General features: G+C 44.3%; 1 protein-coding gene across 3 annotated transcripts in view; it reads right to left on the reverse strand.

The window, feature by feature from the left end:
* The window catches only part of SLC2A12 (solute carrier family 2 member 12), an 83,352-nt gene extending 67,056 nt beyond the window's left edge, over positions 1–16,296 (reverse strand). The window contains exon 1 of one of the 3 annotated variants that reach the window (XM_072824220.1): positions 16,004–16,292. In XM_072824220.1, the coding sequence (XP_072680321.1) occupies positions 16,004–16,106 (103 nt within the window). In that variant the 5' untranslated portion in view covers positions 16,107–16,292. Of the gene's footprint in view, positions 1–16,003 lie in introns of all 3 variants that reach the window. The other 2 variants (XM_072824219.1, XM_072824223.1) reach the window with 2 other exon arrangements.
* Positions 16,297–24,079: the final 7,783 nt, after the last annotated feature.

Here is a 24,079-nt window from a genome sequence, read left to right on the forward strand (position 1 = left end):
CAGCTAATCAGAAAACAAATATTTAGCACCAGTGCATGGCAGGTATTTTCCTAGGAACTGGGATCCACATCTATAGCAATAAAAGAAACCAATGTAGTTATATAGTTCACCCCCAAGAAACTTAACATTCTGGTGATATCCCTTATTACATACTGTCTTAATTTTTACTTGGAAAATGACTTTTAAAGCACCCTCTTATAGGTTCATTCATGTCCTGCATTTCCACATATTTTTCCCTATTGGGATCTTTAAATCCTCAGCAACATATTTCTTTACCACAAGGAGAATCAGGTCAAATTCTCACATCTGGATAAGGATACTGTTTTCCTTCGTATCTCTACTTGTTTATTTTATCTACGTTTGACATATTGATTTGCTCTATGTGCTTTGGCAACTGGTCTCTGATATTCAGATTAAAGCAATAAGTGACACAGGCAGCACGGGGATACTGAGTCAAGGACATGGCAGAGCAGATGCCAGAACTATTTGAGGAGCAGAAGCCTGTCCCTGCCACCTTGTCTTCTGCTCCTTCCTAGTTTTCCTTTTTCCTCCTTTGTTAGTTAGGTTAGAGTTTCCCTATCAAAAGAAAGACCCCTTGAGATATAGGAGTCCCTTCCTTTGACATGCTATCCTCCTACTTTAGGCAGAGTCCGAGGTGGTGAGTTTGGGAGGAGTGGGGCAAGGGGCAAGGCAAGTCACGAAGCCTGCTTCTTACACCGTGGGGGGCCTGCTCCTGACAGAAGAGGGATCCAGTTTCTTTGTCCAGTTTCTGGACTTAGCTTCATATGCCTTGTTCTTTCAGTCAGGGTTCACTGGACACTGACAAATAGGGATGTGTACAAAGGGTCTGGAAACCATCCCAGTTTGTCACTGTCCGTCTGGAGACCCAGCAGCTATAATTCTTCAGAGATAAAACAAAAGTATATCCATATGAATTACTAAAAATCATTTTTACGAAACTGCAGGTTCTAAAAAATGTTATATATCACATCATCTATCTATCACCTATGTAGGGAGTTGGCCCCGGGAGAGGCAGCAGGGGCTAGAGGAGACAGTAGGATGAGGCTCGACAACCAATGTCTTTTCAAAAGAACACCCAGCCCTTAGGTCAGACACTCTGCACTTCACTTTTTTTTTTTTTTTTAAAGATTTTATTTATTCATTCATGAGAGACACACAGAGAGAGAGGAAGAAACACAAGCAGAGGGAGAAGCAGGCTCCATGCAGGGAGCCCGACGTGGGACTCGATCCCAGGTCCCCAGGATCACGCCCTGGGCCAAAGGCGGGCACTAAACCGCTGAGCCACCCAGGGATCCCCTGCACTTCACTTTCTTGGAGAAATTTAGCATTTCCATCGGTTTTGCCTCCGGTCTTGCTTCACAGGGTCCCTTCCTTTACATTCTTTTCCCCCAAAAGGGCCCCAGAGAATTCGCAGCCGTTCGCAGACAGCAGACATGGCAACTCTCTGGAGACCCGCGGGGCCTTGGCTCGTGCGTCCCTCTGTGCCTTGCTCCTTTGCTAGAAGACAACAGGGCTCTTTGGGTGCGAGATGATCCTATAACAAGGTAGGAACGTTGAAGTGCTAATGGAGGCTACAATCACCGCCGAGGGGCTCCACTGAACGCCGGAGACGCACCAGAGGGCACAAAGGCCGCGGCCTGCACAGGCTCCCCAGGCCCAGAGGCTCGCAGCGTCGCTGGCTGCCCCGCCCCCCCCCCCCCCTCGGTTTCCATGACCCTTGAGGCGGTGCCGCTCCGGCTCTGGCCCTTCCCAGGCGCCCACCACGGCGGGCGAGCCCCGGCGGCTCCCTGGACCACAACCACCGCCTCGGCGGGCCGCACGGCACTGGGCTGGGCTTCCCCGCGGGAGAGCCGCGGGCCTTGAAAAGACCCCCTTTGCGCTTTGCTCCGAGAAGAACTTGCAGTAGCCCCAAATCGACCTTCGCATGTGGCCCCGTCCCCAGTCCTCCTCCCTGAGTATCTTTCCTACCCCCCATCTTTCAAGAGTCCTCTCAAGTGCCACCTCCCCCAGGAAGGCCGCTCTGCTCTGCCTTATTCTGCAGCCTCACCCTGAACCCCTCTGCGCTCCTCCTGCCCCCAAAATGTGTTTCTAGGGCACCTGCCGTCTTCGGCCGTGCTCATTTATTTACCCACATGTCTTCCCCTGTTAAACCGAAAGTCCGTAAAGCCCCAAACTCTGCCTTCCTGAGGTCTATATTCTCGTCTCTGGTCTTTGGCATGAGGTAAACACTCACAAAGGTTTGTCGGGTGATTGAAGAAAAGAATGAAAGCGACAGCACTCCAGGATGCGGTCCGGCCTGTCCTCCCCAGCGCCAGCTCTGTCCCCGCAGGAGCATGAAACAGCGCCTGCAACTCTGGGCTCACAGAGGCGCTTGGCGTTTGTGCCGCGCAGTATTAGCATCGCTGCAAACCTTCCAGCTCTAGTATCAGCCTGTTCACGTGGCACCACCATAGACACCGTAAGTTGTTTCATTATCGCTCGTTTATTTGTACTTTATGACCCAGCAGCCCCATGCACAGACTTGGTCTCTGGTTGTTCAGATTGGGTTTAGCAGCCCCACTGGGGGACTCGAGTTTTCAGGCTCCGCAGCAGTCTCCAGGCACCTGTTCTGCAGCTCATCCTGACCATTTGCCGTTTCTGGAAAATGCCAGGCACTTTCCCAGACTTGCGCTTCTCCTCATGGCCTGACTCTCCCCTCACTTTAGGGCCTAGGGAAATCTGAGTCATTCCTGAAGTTACAGTTTGAAGAGTCTCCCCTCCCCTGCAAAACCTTTCCAGATGGCTGCTCTTTGGTGAGCATCAATCTCTCTTCTCTCCCTTGCCTTTTCTTCCACGGCCTCACAGTACCGTGGATTATATTTAGTTATGCCCGTCACCTACCTTAGAGTGGGAGCGCCTTGAGAGCTGGAGCGTCACCATCAGGGGACCCACACGGGGCTTGACGGAGAGCTCAGGACAGACTAGTGGATGTCGCGTGGATGAGGTGCACTGGCTCAGCCAGAGAACTCCTCCGGACCCGTGGAGAGTTGAGGTGTGCTGTTCCACCGGGTCCCAGGTGCTGCCTCTTGGCCCTAGACCACGTGTAGGGCCCCCTGGGGTGGTCAATACTGGGCGCTAGCCATCATCTAACCCCCGTCTGAGCCCCCTTATCCTCTTTAGCATACAGTGAAACTCAGCCCAACAGAAAATACAGCCCCCTCTACACCTGCCGTCCTTTGACCCCTCTAAAACAAAAAGTCAAGAACTTTGCTTTCTTTTCCATTTCGCATATCTCAGGCTTGATTCAGTAGCACTTGTCCAGACACACTTTCCAGAAAACAATTTTCTCCGAATTCCGTGGCGAGGGAGGTGCACAGAGTGCATGTTACTTCCACCGGCTTATTAGCCCTTCCCTGGATCTTGCTTTGTTAACTCTCTACTTCTGCTGATTACAGGTAAGACTTCTCCTTCTTTTCTTTCTTCTTTCTTTCTTTCTTTCTTTCTTTCTTTCTTTCTTTCTTTCTTTCTTTCTCTTTCTTTCCTTCCTTCCTTCCTTCCTTCCTTCCTTCCTTCCTTCCTTCCTTTCCTCCTTCAGTGTGAGACTGTCCCCAGGATAGGTCTGGATGTTTGTTTCTTCCGAATTTTGCTGCTACTACCTGAATTCTTCTACTGAGAAAAGACATCTAGTATTTTGAGTTTTCCACCTACTTGTTTAGTAATAACTATTTTTGTGTTCCTTATATATATTCGTTCATCTCATTTCCTAGGTCTGTCTTCCCTGCCCTTTTTCTGTGCACCTAGAATAGCTCTTCCTATTTATCCTCCATGTCACAGATTTCAGATAATAATTCTGCCCCTGTGGCTTTAGAGTCCCCTCACTCATTCCAGGTTCACACAGGTCTGTCTGCACCTGTCCTCAGGCCCATCTTCACTTCGATTTAAATCATGGTCAGATGTTGTCCTAAGCTCTTTTTGTCAGAGTCCACTTTTACAAAAACTACAGACAACAGAAATCGGATGCTTTCCAAAATTTATATATGCTCCCTTAAAAAAGAAATCTTAAAATGCATCCTTTGTCTTTGTTTTTAAAATGTATTTGCCAATGGCCAGATTAGCTGCCTTCCTTTTACCCAGCCCCCAGATCAGTTACGATATTTTTGACTATAAGAAACCAAAACCTAAAAAACAAGGGTTTAAAACATTGTGGCATTTACTGTTTACTGTTTAATTAGCGAGAAGACCAAGCTGAGTTTGGTGTCTCCAAGGATTCACACTCTACCCATCCTTTGTTCCTACCTCTTCAGAGGGTTGGTTTTGTCCCCGGTTTGTCACTATATGTGCAAGGTGGCTGCCACAGCTCCAGGCACGATTCTCTCACAACCAAATTCAAAGGCAGGTGACAATGGAAGAAGGCTTGGGGCAAAAGGCCTTTTTCCTTTTCTGGGGGAGAGAACTTTCCAGAAGCTCTGCAGAAGATGATGGGTTTCAGGATATGCAACCCTTAAAATGTGGTACCTTGGCTTCTTGAGTATTTTAAGCTGAAGGAGTCTGAAAAAATGGGAGAAGCAGAAGGTTCCTCTCACCTCCCCACTGTCCATCTCCCCTGAAGTAGATTAACAAACCCTCACATGAGAGGTACCCCCCCACACACACCCACAGGAAGGGAGCAAGCTCATCTCTGAAAACGAAGAGAGGCCTCGAAGGATCCAAACAAACAGGCCTTGCCAAGTCTCCCCTAGTTTGCTACACTTACCTCAAACAGCTTGACCTGTCACTTTGCTCCATGGCTGTCCACTCTGCATCCAGCTGAGCATAAAAACACTCAGCCTTAACCATTTCTTACAGTCTTAATTTCCTGGCGAAGGCTCCCAAGTCATGTAGAACTTAAATAAATGTGGATGCTTTTCTCCTCTAATCTGTTTTTGCCAACGTAACCTTCAGCTCTAGCTGAAGACTCACCCTAAAGTCTTACTAGCCAGAACCAGAGGGTTCCATGGTCAAGCTTGGCAAGAGAGGCTGAGACATGAGTACCTGAATATTTTAGTTTCCCCAGATAGGAAAGGCAGAAAAGGAGAAGGGAGTTGGAGCAGCTGGCGGGTTTTCAGTGTCTGACACACCACATTGTAGCCACCTGGTGGCAGCTGGGAACTGCTCTGAGGCCGGGAGGACCCATAGGTATGTACAGCTGATGAGGGAGCAGAAGGCAAGCTGAGGGCAAGGCACAAGCCAACACCCAGCAAGCCCCCAGGTGGGACCAGTGTGACATTCCTCAGGCACTCCTGGTGGCCTGAAAACTAAGGGAAAGGTGGAAAAAAACAAATGGTTAACTAAGAGAGATCACAATCCTGCAAGACAGGAGTCTCCTTCAGTTTACAAAATGTCTTCTTGATTTACAAGGAAAAAAAGCATTCTTATCAATACCCTAACTAACCCAGAAGAGAGCTCCCAACTATCTTCATGTTGATGCTTTACTAGAGGGCAAAGCAACTTGACAAAGGCAAGGCCTCCAGTATCCTCTTCAGCACACAAAAGTTCTTTTCAAAGCCCCTACCCCCTTTTAAAGATTTTATTTATTTACTCATGAGAGATACAGAGAGAGAGCCAGAGACACAGGCAGAGGGAGAAGCAGGCTCACTGCAGGGGGCCCAATATGGGACTCTATCCCAGGACCCGGGATCACGCCCTGAGCCGAAGGCACAAGCTCAGCTGCTGAGCCACCCAGCTGCCCCTTAAAACCTCCCTTTCCCTTGCATCCCCCAACTTCCAAGAATATAATCACCACCCATCACAACCCTGAGGCAGCAGCTTTTCCTGCCCATGGGTCCCGTCCCTGCGCATAATACAACCACCTTCTTGCACTGCAGACTTCTCAAGAATTCTCTTGGCAGTGGGCTCTGGACCTCACCAAACTACATCGCAGCTGCTGGCCAAATTTCTGATGTCTGGTAGTTAATTTTCTGATGTGACTCTGTTGGACTGAGGAAGGAATTTTTGCTTCCATTTTTTGGTCCCCTGAGCAGGAATAAGAGATATCATTCCTGCATGATCTCAAGAGGCCAGTAAAGTTCTTTGCCTGTCAAAACCAGTACATGCCAAACTACAGCTTCTGGAAGGCACCATTCCAGTGGCTCATCCGAGCTTTGTCCTTTCTTAACACTGATGTCATGTTCTGGAACACAGCGAGCTGCTATCTTTCCTACCTGCCCGGAGTTGCTGACATCGAAACTGTAGTCCCCAAGAGAGAAAGAGAAGTCTTTGTAACAGGATGGCTGGGAAGACCGGACTGTGGAACAAAACTTCGACTCCCTGCCAGAGCGGCTCCAGGGGTCCATGCAGGTGTCTGCCCTTTAGCTGGCTCCTGAAAATGGTCTCAATTACAGATGCCCAGTGAGAGTTTGTGGAAAGCTGGACATTTTACTGCCTTTTATGCATGAGGCCCATGTTTGCATTTTATTTAGGGTTAAATCCTAATTTATTGATGAATATATCTGGCTCTCATGTATTTGTAATTTTGCATCTCCTTCCATGTGTTTTACAGATATTTTCAACTGACAGTTAAGGAACAGGATGAATCTGGAGAGCAAACCAGCAGCTACCTCACCTAGAGACCTCTGAGGCTTCCTGGATGGGGCTCTCAGTTTGTGTGAGCTGTGGGGAGCTGTGGACATTTGAGGATTAACAAAATCGTTAAAAAGGATCCTTGTCCCATCAATGACCAGTGAATGTTGAGAAAAAATAGTAACATACATAACTGCACCTTAATATTTCAAATGTATGCAGTCGTGATAAAAACATTTTTTAAAAATTCAAAGTGCCAGTGATTACACAGTAGCTTTCCATCAGCCTGTATTTTCCAATCAACAAATACAAACCTGTGAAGATTATGATGTGAGGATTTAAAGTTGTTGAAGGAGTTGTTAAAGGGATCTACATACTTGAAAATGACTGCGAATCATCCTTGGTGCATTTAAAATTTTTAAATGAGGGAAATAAAATGGGAAGAAACAAATAATACTATAAAGCCTGTGGGTGTAAAGCTCTTAGGAAGGGCACTTTATTTATCAAGCCTAATACCTGGAGGGTCCCCTGGGTATTAAGGGAGAGCCGCATGGGGCATGCTGATAATAAACAAGTGGACAATGGGAAAGAGAGAGAAGAAAAAAGCCAAGAATGTTTTATATACTAATAAACGACAAATGTTGATGTCTGTATGTGGGAGGGAGAGAGACAGACAGAGAGGAAGAGAAAGAGTTCAAGAAAGAATGGCTGGGGGAGCCTGGGTGGCTCAGTGGTTGAGCATCTTAGGCTCAGGTCGTGATCACAGGGTCCCAGGATGGAGTCTCAAATCGAGCTCCCCACAGGGAACCTGCTTCTCCCTCTGGCTATGTCTCTGCTTCTCTGTGTTTTTCAAGAATAAATAAATAAAATCTTTTAAAAAATGGCTAAGAATGCCCAGAAATGGGAGAAATGGAAGCAAAGGTACAGACAGGTTATCAAGTTGTAGGGGAGGAGTTGGGATGGGGGTGGGAAAATGGGGGGGGGGGTAGCCACATAAAGAAATAGGCCACAGGCCTGTGGGTTTTAGAAAAGTTGGTTTAGGGATCCCTGGGTGGCACAGCGGTTTGGCACCTGCCTTTGGCCCAGGGCACGATCCTGGAGACCCGGGATCGAATCCCACGTCGGGCTCCCGGTGCATGGAGCCTGCTTCTCCCTCTGCCTGTGTCTCTGCCTCTCTCTCTCTCTCTCTCTGTGACTATCATAAATAAATAAAAATTTAAAAAAAACTGTTAAAAAAAGAAAAGTTGGTTTACAATAAATTTCCTATGGTGGATTTGACAGGGGAATTTTAAGAATGGGCCCATCAAATATTTAATAGAACTATAGCTCTCTTCAAATCATAGTAATGATCCACAGAGAGCTTGTATGAATGGAATTTGAGAATGTGAAGGAAGAAGGAATGAATGTGAAGGAAGAATTCTCTCATCCTATGCGTAAATTGGAGCAAGGATGAGAGAAAAGACTAGTTGCACGAGGTGAAAATTAAGAATCTGGTGGAAACAGGAAGCTGGTAGAAAAAGTGATCAGAAGAACCACAAGACTCCTAAGGCGTACAGTGTGTGTTTGAGGATGGGCAGAGGGGATTGGCAAGCAAGGAGACCCTGTGGTGGCTGGAGCTACGTTTATTTACATATTAAAGGAATGGTGACCCCAGGAAGCTGGAGGATTTCAAGGTGCAGGTGAGGGTTCTAGGACTCCCTAATTCTATTGCCACTATGATCACTTTCAGAAACTTGCTTGGTTTCCCTAATCTGATACAGCCTCTTCCTAAGAATTCTTCCTCTCATGGTACTTAGCACACAAAGGTTTCTTGATATGGTCCCTGCTTACATCTCCAGATTCCTTTGTCATCCTCTGGCCCCTGGATGAACTCTGTGCTCTTGTCATACAGAAATATCTGTAGATCCCTGGATGTGCTATTCTCTCTTCTCAAAACTTGTATATAAGCCATTTACTCTGCTTATAACGCTCTCTGGAAATGCACTGACCTCAGTTATACCTTCTTGACTCAGCTTCACTCTACTCTCTTCCAGAACCCATTAAAAACTGGCTGAGCTGTCCCCTGGGCACTAGCATAGCATGGTGTCATTTATCTGGCCACCTCCTCCATCTTGGGTTCCCCAATCCCTTCTTTCTCCACCGGTTGGCAATGAGCATCTGCCTTGCATGGATGTCTCTTATTCACCTCTGGACCCAGGATCTAGTATCATGCCTGATTCTTAGTAGACTCAACATTTCCTAAGATGACCTTGTAATTACTTAGATTCTTATCTTTCTCATGAGTTGGTAAAATCTATAGACATGGATAATGTCTTACATGTCTTTCTTCACTCTGAAATATCCAACTCAGTAAGTATTGCTGAATTAAAATGTTCTTTTTAGGGGGCACCTGGGTGGCTCAGTTGGTTAAGCATCTGCCTTCAGCTCAGGTCATGAACCCAGGGTCTTGGGATCAAGCCCCACATCAGGCTCCCTGCTCAGTGGGCAGCCTGTGTCTCCCTCTGCCTATTTGTTCTCGTACTCTCGCTGTCAAATAAATACAATATTAAAGGAAATAAATAAATACAATGTTCTTTAGTGAGGTGCCTGGGTGGCTCAGTAGGTTAAGCATCCGCCTGTGGCTCAGGTCATGATCTCCAGGTCTTGGGATGGAACCCCACATTGGGTTCCCTCTCCCTCTGCCACACTCCCCCTGCTTGTGCTCCTTTGCTCTCTGTCAAATAAATAAATAAAATCTTTAAAATTAATTAATTAATTAACTAATCAATTAATTAAATGTTCTTTAGTTCAGCTGAACACTTAATTCATTTCCCCATTTAACAATTAAGCATGTGCTATGTAACAATACTATGTGTTGGGCACAGACGGTGACAGGTTCATCTGGATAAACGGTGCAATCAGCAAGGTGGTCACTGTTCAATCTGGATTTGATGGTTTAAGATGGTGGTTACCTGTCCCTCCTGCATGTGATCCCTGATGGAAATACAGAGATCAGGCATAGTCCCTACCTCTAATGTACTGCACGGGGTTTTCCAAGCCCACAGTACTTGCAGTCAGTTCAGAACTCTGATAGGAACTAGACTATATATTTTATTTTGGAACCTATAATCTTAAAGCCAAAGACATGTTGCATGGAAAATTAGGGAACTAGCTAAAATAAAATGCAATAAAGTTCTGAAATGAGTGAAACAGGGACCCCAAATCCCACATCAGATCACAGAACAGAGCAGGAAGTAGAGACATCAGGACTGGATGGTATTATAGGTCAAGTGGGCAAACCCCTGGAGTGGATCTTAGGATACTGAGACTCTGCCACATAATACCTATCCATGCTTCCTGCAGCAAGCCCCTTTGCTTCTCTTGGAGGTGCGTGGGCTTAATGGTGAAGGTACAGTCAGGAATCAGAGTGCCTGGTTAGCTGCCAGCTAGCTTGTGACATGTCCCTTAACCTTTCTGTTCCTCTATGTTTTCATTCCTAAGATATAAATAATAACATTACCTACTTCATAAAGTCGTTATGAGAATTCATGAGATAGAACAGTGTGTTGCGCATGGTAATAAGCCCTTAGTAAATGTGTGCTGCAATTCTCTTAGCCTCAGTTTGCTTATCTGTGAACTGGGGATAATATTTGTGAAGTTTTGTTATAAAGATAAGAAGGGATAATAGTAATAGAAGCACTACAATAATCCTTCAACAGAGATTTGTTTAGTCTGAATCAGTGAGATAAAATTGCCATAACAAGGAAGTAAAACTGAAACAGTCTCCCTTACTGATAGCGCAGGAAGTAAAATGATACCTTGTTTCCAGCATAACAATGATGCCTTTTCATAAATTCTTGAATTCCTTTGTTTTGGGCGGTACCTACACATAATTGGGCTTACATCACAAAAAATTGTTCCTGTGATTTTTTGCCTTGGGGTTTCAACAGTTTTGTCTCCCAGTGGAAATTGAAACATTTCATTAGCTTGGGAATGCTCTCTTACCTTACAAATTGATCTTAATCACAACTTTTCTCTCTATTCATAAAAGTCCTGCACATTTGAGGCTGAGATGCCATTTTGGGCTGGCTTCTAAGTTAACATTGCACATTGCTACCAACTCCAGCTTCCACAAAGCGTGGAAGCAGGTGAGTGCAGGAGCACCGCATTTTGGAGAAAATAATATGGATGTGACCAACAACCCCCAGAGCCTAACTATGCCAGGCTGACTGAGTCATTAGTGCTGCCGAGAAACAATTACTTCCATGGGAAGCACCATTTAACAGTTTAAAGATGAATTATACTTGATTTACCCAAGGGAAAAAAAAAATACTCCTATAAGTCAAACAAAGGAACTGTGTTTTTCTCCCTGATATTTTGGCACTTTATAAAGTGAGTAATTGTCCAAAAAGAATGAAAGCTACTAAAATTAAAATAATATGATAATTTATTTTAGTCTCACTATTATGTCTACCTAAATTGTATAGAAAAATTGGTGTATTATCGAGGCATAACTTTTTAGCAGATGCATAAAAGACTGCTGTGACATGGGAAGTAAAATGATGCCAATGAGCCAAAACAAACAAAAATTGAATTTAAAAGAACTCTTATGAATTTATGATTTATTATAAAGGTTATATAGTTGACTCAAAGTTTCAGTTGGGAAATATCTGGGGCGATTTCAAGTCTTTTGCCTTTAACAGAGATTGGGTACTTTCTGAGGGAAGATGGATGAGAAATTATCCTTATCTGGTATTTGGTCCAACAGTCTCATGGGAAGAAGCCCATTTCAATTTTCCCCCTCACTCACCACCATAACTTGGTATCTTTTTGCAAGGCTTTCATCCCCTATTTTATTCAATAACTCATCTTCTTGGGGAAGACAGTCCATGAGAAAAAATTGAACCAGGGAGCCCTCCAATTTAAGAATCCTATACAACCAACATTTCCTCATACAATCTGAGTAAATAGCTATTTCAATGCCTAGAAGCACAAGCTAATTGCACACTAATGGAGGGCCATTAGGAGCTCTCAGAATTTTTCCACCCTTAGGCTAAGTATGCCTTCTGTTCCTACAATTGAGAAGAAGCTACCTCCAAAACCATATTTAAGAACTAACTGTTCTTGGGGCACCTGGGTGGCTCATTGGTTGAGCATCTGCCTTTGGCTCAGGTTGTGGTCCAGGAGTCCTGGGATGGAGTTCAGCATCTGGCTTCCTGCAGAGACCCTGCTTCTCCCTCTGCCTGGGTCTCTGCCTCTCTGTGTGTGTGTTCTCTCATGAATACATAAATAAAATCTTAAAAATAAAAAAAACTATTCTTGAATGAAAAATATAATCCCACATATCCACAGCAATTAAAACCAGCATTCTAAAATTGGCTGAATCACCTTTGATTTACACATGCAAATTGTAGTTTCCTTAGGTAGCTCCAGGGTGAATTCATTGTATTTTGAGGGTATTTCTGTGGTTGGTTTTTTTTTTATTGTTGTTTTTACCAGCTAATATAAGATCCAGCCCACTAAAAAGTACTCCCTTGAAAATTCACAAACAACATAAATTCAAGACTACCACAAGGTGTGTTCCTGGAATCTCAGAGGCCTCTGCTCCAACTAGCAATCTTACCAGACAGAAGGGTGATGCTAAAAATATTTACCAACTGGGAAAGGGGCATTGGCCTATTCAAAGAGACATGAGCTGTAAAACCGGCTCAGGCACACTGGTGCCTGCTGACTAATTTCAGCCCTGCAGGTCAGTCACATTGCTTAATTAATGGCTTCATCTGTGTCTGCCAGGCCCTGCCACCTGCAGGGTCCCACCAATGCATGTCTGCTGCTGTGGTGGCAAGGGGCAATCTCCCTGCCCTCTCTAGGTCACAGTGATCTCAGTGGGAGACAAGAGCCCTGGCTATGTGAGCCAAACACCACCCAGAGTTTGTGGTGAAACAGGTCCCGCCATGTTTGCTTAGAGGCTTCTCTCTTTCTAGATCTTGGAGAAGTCATTGGCTGGAGCCTCACAGTCACAAAAAGCCTCAAATTTAGACTTTTGATATAATTTCCAAATGACATTAAATGCACAGTCAGAGCTAAGCTGACTACAGTGAAAAGGGAGATGGTTATCTTTAAATCTGGTCTTATTTCCAGACAAGAGTCTACAGTGTCTCATAGATTAGCATACCTATAAATCCTGTCATTCCCATGGCAATATCAAGCTGCATACATTAATTTGTTATCAGCTATCAACTTATTAAATAACGCCTGTTCTTAAAACACAATAATTTTTTGTCACAGGATTTATCACTCTTTCACTGATGGAAAGCCTGGAAAAAATGGTAATCGCTAAGGCCCCGGGTGTTCCCCAAATGACTGGTTCGTTGTTGTTAGAACCCTTTGTCTCACAACCAAGCTCTGTTAGGAGGTGGAGCTGTTTGGCCAGACTTACTCTTCCCTGGGGATAAGCTTGCTTCTAAAAGTCTTCTCAGCTCTCTTACAAGTAGGCTTCCTCTCAAGCTGCCCAAAGAAGGCTGAGAAAGCTAAGCCGGACTAAATCCAAGCGGGCCTGCTTTAGGCTAACCCTGAGAATCCAAGACTCAGTAAGAGCATAGTAAAAATGCCCTGACCTCAAAGACATGGCCTGCATGAGCGGAGAAGTGATGAACCTGTGGTTTGCTAACCTGGCCCCACCCAGGACCCTGCTCAGCCTTCAGCGATACATGGGTGGAAAGGGAGCAGGGTGTCTCTCATGGGTAAATAAATATATTTTTAAAAAACAAGGGAGCAGGGAGCCACCTGCCACAGGATTTTCCTTGCTCTGCCTCCCCTCTGTCCTCCAGAGATGTGCTAAGATTACCTCTCTTACATATAGATCACCTCTTCAGCTTTTCATTTGTAAAAAGGAGTCTCACAGATTTAAATAAGTTTGAGAACAACTGCCTTTGGCTATTCATCTGATTAACACAAGTGAGCATCTCTTAAATCTCAGACTTTTGAAACACGAAATTGGAAGAGCCTGAGAGACCCACTTCCTGAGATGGAAGAGCAGGCATCAGGCCTCCCAGGCCAGAGACACCGAGGTGAGTTTGTGCCAGCACTGAGTAGACCTGCGCCAACCACACATCTCTCCCTTGTGTGAGATGTTCTAGCCCTGCACTTTCCTAACATCACCTATGTTGTGGTCAGCTCTAGGCATCAGGATTGAGCTCAGTCCTGCCTAGGAGGTCGTTTATGTCTGTAAGCACTGAAAAATTTATTGAAAATATATGCACTTTGAATTATAACTTTTTGAAAAGGAATTTAAGTGTTTTTAGCTTCTAGCCATTGGAACAAAGCATTCTCTCCAGTTTAAGCAGGGATGGCCGCATGAGATCTGCCAACATTTTTCATTGCACATCGAAGCATTAACGGGTGCTATCGCGGAGTTTAGAAATTCTTGTTTTGATTTGTTTTTTTGGCATCCCAAATGATTTAATTATCTTGCCCTGAGTTGTAGGACTCTTTCCTCTTTGTGCTTTAATTTTCCCATGTAGGAATATAGAAAAACCTGTATCTTCAAATGCAGGGCAAGTATGATAATTATTGAGCATATTTAAATACTCTGAATTTCCTGGATGAAACTATGAAAGTTTAAAATACAAAGAAGTGAAAAGAAGTATTTGACGAGCGTTATTTTATTAAGCCTCAACATCTTCATAAAACAGACTAAAGTATAATCCCAAACCACAGAGTGAGCTTGCACTATGCATTCGGTCGATACAGATATATGTAACATTACCTTTGGGTCCATCTCAGACAACTTAGGAAAATTTGCACAAGTAGTACTAAAATGTTTTGTATTCATCTAAATATAAACTATAGCACAAATCAAAGTTTTGCTCATTTAAGATTTGGGGAAAACACTTCAGCTTCCTTTTCTACGCAATGAAGTTTCATTAGAATTAAATTTTAAAAATTTTAAAATAACTTACAGTATTTATTCATCTTTCACTTCTTTAGAACATAAACAGTTGCACTTTAATTGCATTTTGTGCATATCTGCAATCTTTCCAAACACAGATACTCGTGACCCCACCTCAGGATAATTGTGCACTTGCGCAGTTTAACCTATTAGGAGTACACAGTGCTTTCAAAGCCCTATCGAAATTAAATAGTTCATTTTTCATTGTTGCTGTAGAGGCCCCCTCAGGACAGAGTTTCTTTTCTTCTTTGTGACATTATCACCAACTATTTAGTGAACACTTTTGTTGATTTGGGCACCTCAACAAGCTCTGCAGCTCAATCTTTCAGGAAGTTGAAGAGAACACTGCGGCTCTCTCCCTGAACCCTCAAATACAAGCCTTCCTGGGCTGCTCAGAGACAAAAAGCACACGTGGAGAAGAGGAGCTCTGCTTAGGAGAGGACTTGGCCACCCTGAAGGGTGACCCCAGGCATTCATTCTTGACCACAAGTGGGAAAGCTGGAGCAAAGCTGAGCAGGAATCAGGGCTGGGAAGGCTGACCGAGGCTCCTTGCTGAGGAGCCTCTCCAGGCCTTCTGGGGGGCGGGGGGGGGGGGGGGGGTCACGGACTCAAGCCCCGGATCAGACAAACCCAGGATGCAAACATGACTTTATAAAGCCATCACAAGGTGGAAGGTACATGCCTTTTGTGTCACTTAGTGTTCTGGATTATTCATGAAATTCCAACTGATGGTTGGGAATCTACTTACTGTACGGTGAAGGGGAGCAGAGCTGGGGAAGGCCTTACACAGAATTATCTGTGTTGATTTAATTTCCTATTATGATTCTTTCTATTCCTTTGGGAACTGACTAACAGAGTAGGAGAGGTTAGCCAGGAGCTTGCGCCGTGTTTGTGGGAGTTGTGAATGTGGAAGCCACGGCCAGGACTTGGTATAGCAAAAGACCACTGAAGTGAATTAAAACTTTGTCAAATTTCACCTCCGGAAGGAAGAAGTATGAAAGGAACCTGAGTTTGAAAGGCCAGTTGGAAAGAGAGCGGGAGCAAATCGAGCAGGGGTTTTAGGCTGGAAATTCATTACAAATTCATGACAAGCATTGGCTGGGAACTTTAGAAAAGAAAGTTGTGTTCATTGATTACGTAACTACTTTTCTGAAGCCTGCTTAAGATACTGATTGAAAACCTGGTGGTTCTGAATGTCCACTTGTGACACACTGTCCACTTGAGGCAATAAATGAAAAAGTGTGTGTGTGTGTGTGTGTTTACACATGGGACTCTCTTGCCAGTGACTCTTCCCCAAATGAAAGAGTGACACATTCTGTCAACCCATCGGTGGACCCGACCTGCCGGCCCCGGGGCTTCTGGATCTTCACGTTGCACCTCCTGCCCGCTCCTTCCCACGGGACGCTGTCCCCTTCTCTCTGTGCACGCACCTCGCACGCGCACGTGCGCACACACACACACACACACACACGCACACGCACACGCACACACAGGAGCGAGAGCGCCCCGCTTTACCTCGGGCCCGGGCAGGCCGCGGGCTGCCGCTGCGCTGCGCCTCCGCCGCCGTGTCCCGCGGGCTCAGCAGCCCGGGGCCCTCGGGGTTCTCCGCAGGTACCATGGTCGCGCGGAAGTCACCGCGGCCGCCGCGGCTCCCGGCCACCCCGGCGGCCCGCTCTGACAGCAGCGGTCACGTTCCCCATGCTCGCATGCTAACGAGGGAGGGGGGAGCTTTGGGCAAAGCCAGGGAGATTTGCAACCAACTTTGTTTCTATTTCCGAAGGCTTTGCCCTTTTCGGTGACACGGGCCGTAGCTATTCCAGGCAGCCTATCACCGGCAGTGGGAGGGCCGGGCTCTGAGGATTGTTTTCGCCTTCAGAGGCCGGGCTGGAAGCGAGGGGTCAGCAGGCTTGGCAACGGAGCTCGGACCCGCGCTTTGGCCGCAAGCCGGGGGTGGGGGGCAGAGGGGACAGCGGCTCTTGGGCCCCTGCACCTTTGCAAACAGGCAGAGAAGAGAAGCCTGCAGGTCGGAAGGAACGAGGAGAGGGACGGGGCCGGAATGCCCACAGATGCTATCAGTTAATCTTGCAGCACGGGGAACAGTTTCTGCAAAGGCATACCAGAAGGAAAAGTGTGTGTCAGTTGTTCAGCCAGATTGTTATTCCAGGAGTCGTGACACTCACCGTTTAAACAAAGCATAAAACATCTTCACTGTGTCAGCCTGATTTTGCTCTGGGTGAATGTGGTCTGTTACTCTTTCTCTGCAAGGCCTGGCGGGCAAATCAGGCCCCAGGCCCCAGGCCCCAGACCCCGCCGCAGGGACCCAGACCGTGCACATTCTCTGGACCTGTGGTACTCTGGAACCATAGCAAAGCAATCCAGTTTATTCACACATAGTTGTCTTTGAGAGAGGATCCAACCCTGAATCTCCAGTCAAGTTGTGTGACAGTCTGCTTGGGGGAGGAGGGTGTTTTCAACTCAGAGAGACCAGACTAATGACCCATTGTGTGGAGGTAGTGGCCATAGATATCAGAGACAAAAATCAGGGAGTGAGAAAAAGGATTCCCCTCCCAGCCCCCCGTGATTTTTTGAATATATTTATACTAATGGTCTTTCAGAATTGTGATAATTTTATCTCCAGTTACACATTTAGCAAATCATGCTTAATGAAAAATCTTAGAGAGGAAATTGGGATCATTTGAAAAAAATCATTAGGAGTGAAAACTAAAATTTATGGAGCATTTATTACGTGCTAGGAATTGTGCTAAGGGCATTAACTCTGATGATTTTTTTTTAAAGACAATTCTTTCGAGAAAAAAAAACGCTTGTGAACAGGTACCCATATTACAGAAGAGACAATGGAGGCTAGGTTGCCCAAAGTTTCATAGTACGTTAGTTAGTGGAAGAGCTGAGACTGTGAAGCCAGGCAGTCTCATGCCATAGCTCTTTGAAATCCTAGTTTTTCATCCTTGTCCTTCTCAGATTATCTTGGCTTCCTTCACTTTCAACCTTTCTTGATTTTAAGAAGCTGTCAGGAAATATTCCCTTTTGTCCTGGTCACTTCCCTGGACAGAGAGGCAGATCTATGCCATAGGCAGAAGCTGAACCACCCAGGACTTACTTTTGACTTCTTGACAACTCTAAATGAACTTACCATGTGTCCATTGTCTTCGCTCATCATTAGATATTTCTATATTTTTCTTATCCATCCAGGAAATCAGGTAGTGAATGGAAAGAAACCTGTGGTAATTCAATTAGCACTTACTGTCCACCTGCTGTATGTCTGCCAATCGTGCTAGGAAAGGGAAGTTTTTCAAACACAGCCCAGCCCCATCCTGATTCAGGGGTGAGTGTTTCAGAATCCCCTAGATCAGCTTGTCCCCACTCAAGTGCAGTGATGCTTCAGTGTTTATTTGTTCCCAGCACATGTTATGATTGTAGGAGAGCAGTTTTTAATCTGTGACATGCAGACTTCTCATCAGCTCTCCATGTTCTCTTTGCTTGCACCTTTTCTGCCCAGAGCCAGTGACCTCACTGGGGGGTGGGGTCATGTTCTCACAGTAGGTAAATTGTATAATGGCTTTGAGGAATGATCCCAGGCCCTGTGTCTCCTCCAGCAGCTTGCTGGCACCACAGAAGTGCCAGGGCGTTTGCTGTCATCTTTGATCAAACATAAGAAAAACTTAATTCTAGAAGTCCTCAGAGTGGCTAGAAGCGACTCTCACCTGGCTTTCTGTGGCCAAATTACACTGGAACTCCTAAGGCATAAACTAACAAGAAGTCGAAAGGAACGAGCAAACAGTGTGACTGACTATACTGCCCCGTGGTATAACTGATTCTGTTCTTCAGGCCATCGTTGACCTGCTGTGAGCCACGGCTGGCTTGGTCTTTCTGTGCTCACCTTACTCTCTTAACTCTGAGAAAAGTTTAGTGGGGAAATTCTTTTCACCCAAGCGACAGGGGAATAGTCTTCTGCCTAAATTTCGTAAAGTAACCTGTACTTCTTGATAGTATTTTGCACATTTATAATTTATACTGTGTGAATTGCTGAGGATTGATCAAATTTGCCTTTTCTGTTGGGTGGTAAGCTCTAGGAGAGTGTGAGCATGTTTGGTTCATCATGGTATTCTAAGCGCTGGCACCGAGTGAATAGTCGATAAATACTTGTAAGCTAACAGATGATTTCTGTACATCCAACCAACTTTAGCCCTGCTAGAATGTAACCTCCAAGAGGAGAGGCACTTAGTCTGTGCTTGGCCTCGTCCATCTCTACACCCCCAGCTCCTGGCACAATACCAGGCATGCTGTAGGCCCTTGATAAACATTTCTGAAATAAGTGGGTGCTCACAAATGGAGCTTTTAGTGAGCTAAAGAACTATTTTGTTTTTTAACTGGTCAAAATCCACTCTGTCCTTCCTCTCTCCCTTCCAATAATCTCTTTGGAACAAGTATCACCACAGGCTGTCCCTCCTCTGTGGAGTCTAAGCCACTGCTACCCATGAAAGCTGTTTGTCCACTCAAGAAAGATATCATCCCCAGGCAGTAGACCATTCATTGCCCGTAACACCAATAATTGTGCTATTTTCAACCACCTGGTTGTAGGCAGTGCTGCGGAATCCTAAGACATATCTTTTACATATTATAAACTGGCAAGACAGGTAAGAGGGGACCAGAGAGAAGGCGAGTTGCATTGCCAGGTACATGAATGTCTACTATTTAACAGGCCTATCTTTGTGGCCATTTTTTTTTTAACTTCACAACTTTGTGAAATAAATACGACTACTCCCATTTTGCAGAAATTGAATTTGAGAAGTTCATGAGCAATGCCCAAGATCAAAAAAGGCTTTCCAGGGCAGCCCCCGTGGCACAGCGGTTTAGCACCGCCTGCAGCCTGGGGTATGGTCCTGGAGACTCGGGATCAAGTCCCATGTCAGGTTCCCTGCATGGAGCCTGCTTGTGTCTCTCTCTGCCTGTGTCTCTGCCTGTGTGTGTGTGTGTGTGTGTGTGTGTGTGTGTGTGTGTGTCTCCATGAATAAATAAATAAAATCTTTAAAAAATAAAAAGGCTTTCCAATGTTTTATCATGAACATTTTCAATAACACATGAAAACCGAGATTCTGTAACCAACATGTTACAGCAGGCTTGCTCTTTACCTGTCTGTACCTCAATCTTTCTTTCCACCCACCAATCCATCTCAATTCTTATGAATTTCAAAGTAAGTTGAAATACTTAGGTATGTGTATCATTAACTAGAGTTCATTATTTGCTTAGGTTCTTTTCTTTGTGACATTTTACATACAATGAAGTGCACAGATCCTAAGGGTGTCATGACATGATCTCAGAAAAGCACATACCTATGTACAATCCAAACTTCCATTAAGTTACAGAACATGTCTGTCATTCCAGAAAGTTCTTTTATATCTCTTCTGAGTAAATTCCCACCTCAACCTCTAGAAGCAACCAATGTTCTGTTTTTTTTTTTTTTTTTTTTCACATGGGTTAACTTCACTTGTTCTAGGTCTTCAGGTCATGGAATCACAAACTATCTAGTGTTGTGTAAGCCTTCTTTCCCCTGGGCATAATTTTGAGCTTCACTCATGTTTTTGTGTGTGTTAGAAGTTCATTCCGTTATTGCCAAATAGTATTCCATGGGTTTAAACCATACCACAGTTTATTTATCCATTTTCCTATTGATGTACACCTGGCTGTTTCCAGTTTGGAGTGTTATAAATAAAGCTGTTATGAGCATTCTGGTATGAGCCATTTTTGTGGAACATAAGATTTCAAAGCACAGTGGTCCAAAACCATTTGATGCCAAAACCCACATATTTTCCACTACACCCCGTTGCTTCTCTGCAGTGTATCTCACTGCACTATGTTTATGTGGAATGTACCTCCTGAGTTATTAATCCTAAAATGGCTCATTTTCAACAATGTAAACACAAATGAGGTAATATGATCTTTAGACAAAAAATATCCAGATACAAATTTAGCTCATTAACCATAGTCCAATAGAATATTCATCTTGGTATGATTTTTTTCGAAGGATAGTTATTTTACCTGTTTATACTATCTAATTAACTTCTTTATCTAAAGGTTTTCAATATAACTTTATTTCCTATGTGTTCAGTATTACCAACCATAGTATACAGATTAAAGTTCCTCAAATTACAAAAGGAGTGTGGTTGAATTTATTATAATATATTTGCTTGATATAAAATTATAGAATACATCATTAAAAGAAAGAATATAGCAATAAAAAATGTTATGCTATTATTGTAAGTGGGAAAATCAGAGTAGAAAATTGAATGCTGATTACCATTATGAAACTTTTTAAAAACAGGTACATATTGGTAGAGACTAGAAGGGAACTTGGAAAAATTGAAAATAACTAATAATATTGGAAAGGTCATCTTAGGCCACATTAAGAAATTTAGACCCATCCTAATAATGTGAAAATCGTGTGTAAAAAGCATTTTCAGAAAAAAATGTTTTCTTAACATTGTTAGATTGTATAGCTATAAGTCTGAAGAAAAACTTCAAATTTAGGGCTACCTACCATATACCATTATGCAATTTATACATTGCACAGCTATAGGTGGACCATTTCCATTCACAGATAGCACAGGTTGGTTTGTTTAATTATAAAATAATTTTTTCAGAAAATGATACTAAAATGTCATGAGACAGGGACAGCTTTTTCTAATTTGCACAAAGATGCATTTGAGCAATTATGAGGGCTATCCACTTTATAATCTTCCTTTAAATTACACTGTCTTGGGATCCCTGGGTGGCTCAGCAGTTTAGCACCTGCCTTTGGCCTAGGGCATGATCCTGGAGTCCCGGGATCCAGTCCCATGTCAGGCTCCCTACATGGAGCCTGCTTCTCCCTCTGCCTGGGTCTTTGCCTCTCTCTCTCTCTCTTTCTCTCTCTCTCTCTCTCTGTCTCTCATGAATAAATAAATAAAATCTTTAAAAAAAATAAAAATAAATTACACTGTCTTATTGATTAGTCTAGCCTACATCTGCTTTGGTCCTGCTTAGCTATATAAATAAGCACCCTTCTTCATTCGATCAACTATTTTTCCATATAAATTATTTCTAATTTTTAAATCTTCCTCAGTACTCTTACACGGTCTTTGGATGGAGGCATCCACAAACTTTATTCAATGACTAAGCCTTTCCTTTAGGTTATCCTTCCATTCATATCACGATGTCAGAAAAAGTTGCTCAATCCTGTGTGACAACCGCAGCCTTTATCGGGTTGAAAGTTCTGGTCTGCCTACATCACAGTTCTCCTCATTTGCTGGTCAACGAGGAGGGCATTGAATAGAAAATCAACTGCCTCGCACATAGAAGCTAGGAAGGCCCCTTTTCACATAGGGTCCTTTACACAGAAGGCCAGGTTCTGCCGAGCCCATCACACACTTTGGATTTTCCTTCAGGAGCTGGTGGCAAGAAGTAATAAGTAGTAAGTGTCTCAGGCCCCATTCAGGCAATAATGGTGATGATAGCTGTGACTGCCAGGGCCAGTGTTTAGGGTTATTACATACTACGCTGGAGGTATGTGCCTGGGGTCAGCCAATCAGCTCTGAGCAGGACTTTGGTACTTATTTTTGACTACAGAGTCTCCAGGTGGAATTGGTTCCTGAATTCCCTTAGTGGAGTCCATCTTCATGTGTGCAGAGGCAGACTGACAACAAAGCTAACAAAATTTAGGCTTCGGCGCCTCTCACTCCCATTGGTCCTTCCAGCAATGCATTCATATGATCAGACATTTTTTTGTTTTTTTAAAGATTTTATTTATTTATTCATGAGAGACAGAGAGAGAGAGAGAGAGAGGCAGAGACACAGGCAGAGAGAGAAACAGGCTTCCTGCAGGGAGCCCAATGTCGGTCTAGATCCCAGGACTCACGACCTGGGCCAAAGGCAGATGCTCCACTGCTGAGCAATCCAGGCATCCCTGATCATTTTTCACATTCTTGTAAAATTTGCAAAAGTAAAATATTTAATTTCAATGAATTGAGACGACTAACTCTTTGCACCATAACACTGACCTCCCTCCTCTTTGTCACATTTTCTTTGTGTCAGGTGACATAGTGGCCCTGGAATATTTGGGATCCAGCTTAGGGGCAGTTACTCTGGAAAGATACTTGGTTTGGGTTTCATTTAGATGGCTCACACCCACTTTGGTGTAGAGTTACGCTCTTGCTAGCTCTCCTTGTCAAAGAAGGACTTCTAGGAATTCTCCTGCTACCCATTATGACAATTCATGTTGCACATATTCCACATTGTCACTCATGTGGCACAATGATGAAAGGGACAGAACCTGAGGTTGTCTCTCAATGTGAACCTGTTCTATAGCTCCAGGCACCAGGAGTGTGTGGGCCGTGGAGGGCCACCACTCTGGAGGACAGACTAGATTCTTTCCATTCTCCCTGTAGAAAATAATGTCACCAAAAAAAATGTGGATGAAGAGGAGATGGGGGAAAAACATTTTGAGATGTATCAGGCAGTTCTTGGATTGTGTGATGTCTGTAACGCTTAGCAGCTTTTTAGTATTCATAATTTAGCTAAATAAATATCCACTTTCGTACTTCATTTTGTATTCTTATTTTTTTAACGTAAGAGCCCCCCAATTTTTAAAAACTTCAGGCCCCACAAAACTTGCATCTGACCTCATGAATACATTTGGGAATAGAATTCCTTCCAGATGAACACACTTAATAGCCATCCCTCAGATCCCTTCCCTTCTCCCTTTCTCTGCTGAATCCAGGCCACTTGACTGCCTGTGCCGTGCGGGGTGGGGGTCAGAATCTCCAGCGGGTTCCCCGAGACCATTTCCATATAGCTCCAAGATTTCTTTTATAACTTCTAGACCCTTATGTGGATTATGTGGATCCAGTTATTTTATACCTTTCAGCAGCTTCAGTGTTCTTAGCATTGGTCTAAGTTTCTTTTTTTTTTTTTTAAAATATTTTATTTATTTATTCATGACAAACACAGTGAGAGAGGCAGAGACCCAGGCGAGGGAGAAACAGGCTCCCTGTGGGGAGCCCAATGCAGGACTCGATCCCAAGACCCAGGAATCATGACCTGAGCCAAAAGCAGACACTCAACCGCTAAGTGCCCCTGGTCTAAGTTTCTTAATGAGACTTGAGATACCCTGCACAGTCTGGCTCAAGCTGACATCTCCAGACCCATCTCCTCCCCCTGCTGGACTTGAACTCTGCAATCTCCTCCTATCTCAGACTCAACAGTGGGCCAGCTAGTCATGCCTCCTTGACTTGATCCCCTCTTGGATGGTCTTGTTGCACCCCCCTCTGTGGTTGTTCCAATCCTACCTCAGCACAAATAACTAAGCCAGGAGCAGATTGGTCTTGTCCAGGGAGCCAACAGAATGGGCCAGGATCCTCTCTTTCTCATCTTCTCTCTCTGAATTAAGTTAGGGACTGGTTATATTAGTCAGAGTTCAGTGTAGGAATTTTTTTTTAAAGATTTTTATTTATTTATTCATAGAGACACACACAGAGAGAGAGAGAGAGAGAGAGAGAGAGAGAGAGGCAGAGACATAGGCAGAGGGAGAAGCAGGCT

The sequence above is a fragment of the Canis lupus genome, chromosome 1 (assembly GCF_048164855.1).
Source record: "Canis lupus baileyi chromosome 1, mCanLup2.hap1, whole genome shotgun sequence".
NCBI lineage: Eukaryota > Metazoa > Chordata > Mammalia > Carnivora > Canidae > Canis > Canis lupus.